Source organism: Formica exsecta, unplaced genomic scaffold, assembly GCF_003651465.1.
Source record: "Formica exsecta isolate Colony F162 unplaced genomic scaffold, ASM365146v1 scaffold14, whole genome shotgun sequence".
NCBI classification, from domain to species: Eukaryota; Metazoa; Arthropoda; class Insecta; order Hymenoptera; family Formicidae; genus Formica; species Formica exsecta.
Window position 1 is genome coordinate 75,404 of NW_021848729.1, and position 7,842 is coordinate 83,245.

Consider the following 7,842-nt stretch of genomic DNA (forward strand, 5'->3'; position numbering starts at 1 on the left):
ATGTGAGAGAATAATTAAAAAATGATTACCTTCCACATTTCCATTTAATATTGCGTTATATCTCGTAATACGAGAAGTTTTGCATATTCTTCAAAAGGAAGTGAAAATAAAGGAGATATCGATATTTAAACAGCTAGGATTCGATATAATTGAGCGAAATAAATTATACGGTTGAAAAAAACGTATTGAAATAACATCTAAAAACACATTGATACACATGGAACAGTTGGAAAATTTGTGTTAAATTTAATATATATCGCATGTCCCAAACAGTCTACACAAATTTTTGTGTTAATATAACATAATATGGATATGTTAATATTATGTTAATATTCAACATAAAATAAAACTTTATAGCAATCTGAAATAAATTTTGTGTAAAATCAACATATTTTTAATAATAAAATTATAAACAATTTTAATAATAAATTTTAACAGATAAATCCTGTCACTAATAATACGGAACATATCTATCGTGTAAAATTTTAGAAAATGAGCACATTGTGTTATTTTTATACTTTCTTCAGTTGTTTTAATAATATAACATTTGAATTCAATTAACACAATAGCAATATGTTAAATTAACACATGAATGTGTTAAATATTTAACTAACAATAACGCGAGCGAGCGATCTCGCGCGGAAACCGTGTAACCGACGCGCTCGGAAAGCTCGCGTCCTCGTATCACGTGCGCGAGTGTATCTCGTGTGCCGTAGATCGGCACCCGCATTGCCGATCACGTGATCCGCGGTGACTGTGCGACGACGTGCGTGTGGGTGTATGTGTGAACGGATCGGAGGGCGGCAAAATGGCACGCAGCGACACGTTGTTCGAGATCTGACGCTAATCAGCTGCTACGATACATCTGCATCGACGCCGAATCGGTGAATATGAATTATTGCTACATCAATATTATAATTATAAATATGCGAAATTTAATTTTTTTTTTTTTTTTTCGCACCATAAATGCGTTTTTGACTGCTTTCAGATAATCTATCGATTATCTTCGGACATATTCCATAAGATTTATTACTATTAAAAATACTATATATTCTTGTTTCAATTTCTTACGCGGCATATGAAGGATAAGGTTAGAGTGGATTTGAACTTGGAATCTGTTGACTATCAGTCAGTGACTTTCTATACAAAGCCATACATCACCCGCATATGAAATTTAATGTTGATGTTATGGTTGAGTTTCGCTGCTTTTTGCGAGATTTATATCTGGCATATTTATTAAAGCTTTTATTTTCGTTGCATATATTTATACTCCATTTTACTTGTATTGTGTTTTATTTTGCTATTTGTATGTTTATTTTATTTTTATTGCTAGTATACGGATTTAATTAATAGCCACATTCAATACTATACAGAATATATGAATATAAATCGAGATATACATATATAAATATTATGTAATATATATATAAAACCATGACATATAAATCTCTCTTTAAACTGGTTATCCATAGACTTTGGAATTCCGTTAAAAGTTTGCATCGACGTGTGAATGTTGGTTTTACTACTAAATGGAAATTGTTATTTATTTACGTTGCGTGAAGAATGCTCATACTTTCTCGCGGAATATAATTGTTTTTCTTTTCGCGGACTGTAACACGGTCTCCTGGTTATCTAGTTTTTTAGTCTCGAGTTTCGAGATTAGTCGAGCATTGACTCTCTTCTGTGGAAACTACGTGTTAGATTCGTATTTATCGTGTCACATTTCTTTCGTCCCGTTCAGCAAATTCATGGAAATATCGCGGTGCGTGTTAATGCTATTTTTAGGAATTTCATCATGCATACTCATAGATCGGGCATTATAATACAAAATGGGACGCATCTTGATCGTGACGCAAAAAATTGCATGCTAAATATTTTAATATTGTGTATCTCGTACACGTAAATTCTCCTTGAGTTTCTACATAAAAGTACAGAGACGCGGCCACCGGAAGTACAGACTGCTGATAGCGGAACTCGCGTTGAAATAGAGCCTGCGAGTTCGGAGTACACTCTTGCGAAGAAGTTTGATTCTTTCGTAAATAAAACTCTTTTTGAGGGCACAAATAATCTTAAAATTATATTAATTTTTGTTATTATATAATTTCGGTCATTTTTTGTGAAATATTTAATAAATATTTGAGAGAGAAAAGCGGGGTTTGCTATTTATTATTATTTATTATTTCGAGTCATTCGAGTATTTCGAACGATACATAATGATTGTGATAAATCATTATATCAAATAACAATTTCCATTTTAATATACGAATGCAGAAAATATTTGCTTTTTTTGTGCGTTTAAAAGAAAATATATTTCCATTTCACAACATATATAAATGCATGCTGCGTTGAAATTATGTTCACATCTAACACATCTCGTTAGACGAGTGATATTATAATTATACGTTATGTTCGAGATGTGAAAATAAATTTTTTGTGTTTCGCCCTATATCAAACGGGTTTATACTAGCCGAGATAGAAACACTTGCGCGATGTAACTCGAACATCAACCGTAACCGCAAATGACGGAAATCTCGTAGAGCCTATCTCTCCCCCTTCCTCGCCCCCTTCTCTCCATTAGAAATATCACAGTATGATTACGTATGTATATACGCGCGTGTGTGTTGCGTACGCAAATGAAAAGAAAACGTAGTCAGCGCGGATGCAACCTTATCCCGCGGGTTTGAGGTAACTATTGCGTCTGACAGAGACGAATCGCGCCATTAGGCTTTAGCAAAATGACAATTTATATTGTGGTGCTCCGCGAAATTGTCCCTCCGTCAAAACGAACATGTGGGATCAATCAAAATTCTCCATTAGCTCGAAACAATTTAATGAATATTGCATTAGTCGACCTTGTGTATTCGTAATCATTAATATTTAGAAATGGAATTATATATATGGAAATATGCGAAATATTGGATATATGTATTTCTTAACTATATTTAATAATTAATTGTATTGTCTTAGGGTAAAACTGCATAAAAAGTAACACACCTCCGATTTTATCGCTACTTAAATATGTTGTAGGGGAGATTCTTCTGATTAATTCCCTGCAAGAAATAAGTGGGGGACGGTATTGGTTTAGGAGATAACAAATTAAAGTTTCACAGTTTTAATGCTTTTTCTTAAGTATTATAAAGTAATATTAGGAAAAGTAAAGTTTGTGTACGTTGTAGAACAGACGTGGAAAAAGTGTTTGTTTACATTTACGGGATAGGTACATGGTCATGGATATTTTGTCAATAATGTGTTTCACCTATTTCTCGCAGTTCATTAATAGCTTTCAACATGTAACTACACGAATTTGTGAGTCTTGTCTTGAAAAATATTATTTATTGAATGCGTAGGCGGGGGAAGGGCGAAGCCCCTCCCCCTGCACCTCCACCTCGAAAAATCTAACTTAACCCAACTTTACTTTTAAAACTGAAAATAGATTTGGGTTAGGTTAGAATTTTTTCGGGATGGGATTGCAGAGGGAGGAGCAGAGCCCCTCCCCCACCTACGCATAAATGTCATAAATAGTTTTTTCTCAATGAAAAAATAACAAATTATATACAACATACAAATACTTTAATGTCAAACTTCAATTTGTTATATCTTCTAAACCAATGCCGTTTCTTATTTCTCTTGCGGGGAATTATTCAGAAGAACCTCCTTTACAACATATTTAAGTGACGATAAAATTGGAGGTGTGTTTTACCTGTTTTAGAGTTGAAAATGTTATACGTGCTATGTCTAACACAAAAAATAATTATATAACGTAGGATTACCCCGCATATAAATTACTAGGAAAATATAGCCTCTCGAATAATTGGTTGCAAATGCATGAATGCTCGAAAAAATACGCTCGCGTTGTATCTGATTCTCAGACAATCGTGTAACGTATCTCGATCTGTAACGTCTGCTTCCGATCAGGCGGAAACAATCGCCGCAAACAAAAGCCTGCCGATCGGTCGGCATGTATCGATTGTCATGAGGTCGAGACTCCGGCTCAATGTGCACATTCATAATCGTCCATCGATCGGAGACGAACGCCTCCCGGGGGCGTCTCTATGCTTAACGAGACGCGCGGTGTGCATCGTGTCGTTGAATCGTTCTCCACTTCACCTCGTCCTTATCCTTTTACCTCGTTGTCTCGTCGCGAAACAATACGACGATCGTTAGCTTTTCTACGGCCGGCTTTACGGGCGCGCACGTAGCCAGCCGTAGAAATCCAGACTTGATTCACAGAATCTATCTATGGCCCCGCTGGTATCGAGGTGGAGTGAGCAGATAAGATAGCGGCCGGTTATCTCGCTTACACTTGGTTCACCTGCGTGTCCGAGAGGTACTCTTATCTCCGCCTTTTATCTTTGACCTCTGCTCCGCCGAGACGCCGTTGATATCGCGCCACGTTACGAGGCGGCCACGAAACGTCCATATGCACGACGACGATACCTATAATGTCTACATCGCGATGGCGCGTACGTATCTCGACCACGTAGACGTTCCCGCCAGTGTTCCCTTCCCCCGTCTCTTGACATTATTTTTCCTCTCGGATTTCTCGATCGTGTGTCGCTCATCGTTCCCGTAAGCGACACCGTGCGCACGCGCGCGCGCTTCCCGACAAAGGTTAATGGACTAATGTGACTTTTGGCGTTGAATATATTGTAACGGTTGATAAGATATTGTATGATATCGTGGACTTTTATTTAGAACGCTTGCTCAGCCTTATATCTCATGTCGCTCGGAATACATCGCACGAATCAGCTAGTCGCGAAATGTTCAGTTATTTTTATTTACTCTTTTTCTTTGCTTAAAAAAAAAAAAATATATATATATATAGGATTTTAAAACAGAATGAGCTTTTTTTTATCTTAAAAATTCGTTTGTATTTTATAAGTGAATTCAAAATACAATATCCCTTAAAAAAGTCTGCAGCTGCATATAGGAACTATATAATCCTTAACACGCAATGTTACACTTCTCTGGACAAGTCAGCGTGACTTTTGATACTTTTTTAGAACTTTTGATCACACAGAGCCCTTACAGGTAGCAAACCTTTCGCCCCAATTTCCAGAATCGCTTTCATGCCATCATCATCCCGGGCCTGTCTCTCGCGCCCGATGTTTCGATCTTTTCTCGTCTTCCTCTTTCATCTTACTTCTCTTTATGTCTCCTCTCTTTCTCTCTCTCTCTCTCTCTCTCTCTCTCTCTCTATTTCTTTTTTCGCATGTCTTCGTTCCACGAAGATGCGATCTTGTCCACCGACCACGCCTTCGCGGCGTACCGCGTGCGTCGATCTTGTTGCGGGTCCCCTTCGTCCGCCGCCCCCTCTCTCTCATCCCGCCGTAGGTGAGAAAGAAAGGAAAAACGAAGGTCGAGATGCAAGGTTCCATGGCCTCCCCGGGAGAGGTTGCACTCTCGACGCTCGGTGGCGGCTGCGAGTTCTTGGTTCTGGCTTCTTGATCGTTACTCTTGTAAAATAAATCTCGTTTCGTCGCCGATGATCGTCTATCCACCTCCTCCTCCCTTCATTTTCCTCCTCTCGGACGATACTTCCGTCACCATCTTCGACGTTCCTCGTCGTGCATCGGTGCCTCGCAAAAAATCGACTGCGCTCGGCCGGAACGTCATAACCGCGTGTTATTCCGCGTGCTTTTCTTAGCAGCTATGCTGATTTCTCGAACGTCCTCTTATTTTGCGCGACGTGTCGCGTATTACGTCGCACGCACGTTCGTTTCTCTTCCTAAGTCAATTCTCGCCGAACTGGTTACATATATGTAGCGTGTTACTTTTCCGCTCGAATGATAGTAGACGCTCGTCTCATGTTTCTTGATAACGTCTGTCGATTTTAAATGTCTTTATACGGCATTGAGGAGGGCTACGCATGTCCGTGGCTTTGTCAATTTCACTGATAAACTGGTAACGGCATGCAGTTGCGAAAGATCGTAAAAGCGCAACGCGTTTCTGCTACCGTGAGTCGATGAAGTTTTATCGCGAAGTCGCTCATTCCTGTGCGTCATTAACCGCGATAGCCGAACGTTGTAGCAAAGCTTATCAAAGCTCCAGGAAATGCAACTGACGAACAATTGTTTCGTGATTATAAGTCGTTTTAAAAATTGTTTCTTAAAAAATGTAAATTTTCTGTGTTTCGAAAATGCGATTTTGCTCGATTCGTATCGTATACATAGTGTAGCAAATTGTATACGTCATGAAAGAAAAAAAAATTAAGATCTTTGATATCTGTGATATTACTTATATAGTATTGATGTATAAAAAATATTAAACATTTTTTTATCAAAATCTTGTGTATATGTATATACGTATATAAATTCACGGATAACACTTTGCAAATTCATTATTTGCATCATTATTTTGTATACTTTTTAGGAATACATATGTATAGTATTATAAAATATATTACTCTAGACAAACACGTGATTCCTTAAATACTTGGCGTTATCCATTTCTGAGAGAATACCGACAATTCTTTCTTAAATCGTAGCAAGTCGCGCGGCTCCTTTCTTCTCCTGCGGTTCTTGTCGAACACTTTTCGTACACCGTGCTACTCATGTGGTTAAGTTCACTTTCTCTTTCTTTCTCTCTATCTCTCTTTATCTATCCATTTATCTGCCTCTTTCTCTTTCTTTTTGGTTAAGCATATGTACAGAGGGTATATGGCCGTGTGCGGCCATATGTACGTATATATATATATATATATATATATATGTATAGCGGGCGGCAAACAAGAGGGCAGGTGGAAGGTTGTGCAACCTGTTGCTCCGTTGCTGGGACGAGAGCGAACAGTAGGATGAGTCCGTTGCGGGTTTGGTTGCGGGTCGGCATGAGACGGCACACCGAAGGAACATTCCGCCCGTGGGTATAGCAATCACAATGGGGCGAGTCTCTCCCTGCGCACATACACACATACGCATACTACACGCGCTCTCTTTCTCTCCTCGCCGTATATATAGGTATATATAATCTATCGTTCTCCGTCTTCCTTCCTCTCTTCCTTTTCCTCCTCATCTTCTTCTTTCCTCTCGCTGTTTCATCTTGTCTTCTTCATCTCCTTCTACCACTCCGCTCGATGTTGTACTCTCCTCCCGAGCCATCTCCACCCTTCTTCTTGGACGTCGCGCCCTCGGGACACGATCCCGATCTCTGACGTGATTTGCATAATTCCAGTATCCCCGCCCAGGCGTTCAGCTGCTCAATTATTAGCTGGAATTTAAGACGTGTTTAAGAAAATAGCTCGACCCGGCTTTTTGCTTCTGCCGATTTGCGAAGTGCCTCGTATCGTCTCGCCTTGTCTTACCTTGTCCCGTCTTGTCTCGCGCGATGTCGTGTTGCGCGCGGTAGACCGAAGTTTATCGACGTCCGAAAAGTGAATCTTTTTTCATACCTGCGCCGTGCATCTTTATTCGGCTGCTGCAGGGGGCGTTTATCAAAAGAGGCCTATCAAGCGAGCCGAGGAATTCGTTTCTCTCGAATCTTATGGGGAATTAGATCGGTCTCATTAACGTACCATAAAATTTTTGCCCCATCAAAACGCAAAAAAGAAACTTTGTAGCGATTTTGAAATAACTCGTAATATATACATATTACGAGCTTAAGAAAAGTCTTAATCTTCCTAGATTGCTGATAAAAACATATTTAACATTTATATAGATATCAGGGATGATAATGTTTTAATTCTAGACGACAACATTTACTCTAAGCTCTCTCTCTTTCTCTCTTTCTCAATATATATATATAATGATAAAAACATTTATATAGATATCAGGGATGATAATGTTTTAATTCTAGACGACAACATTTACTCTAAGCTCTCTCTCTTTCTCTCTTTTCTCTCTTTCT

General features: G+C 38.8%; 1 protein-coding gene across 3 annotated transcripts in view; it reads left to right on the forward strand.

Moving 5' to 3' along the window:
• The first annotated feature begins 616 nt into the window (after positions 1-616).
• Positions 617-7,842, forward strand: part of LOC115246178 (uncharacterized protein KIAA1522-like) — a 312,320-nt gene continuing 305,094 nt past the window's right edge. For all 3 annotated transcript variants that reach the window (XM_029824830.1, XM_029824832.1, XM_029824833.1), the window contains exon 1: positions 617-884. In XM_029824830.1, coding sequence (XP_029680690.1) covers positions 781-884 — 104 coding nt within the window. In that variant the 5' untranslated portion in view covers positions 617-780. The remainder of the gene's footprint in view (positions 885-7,842) is intronic.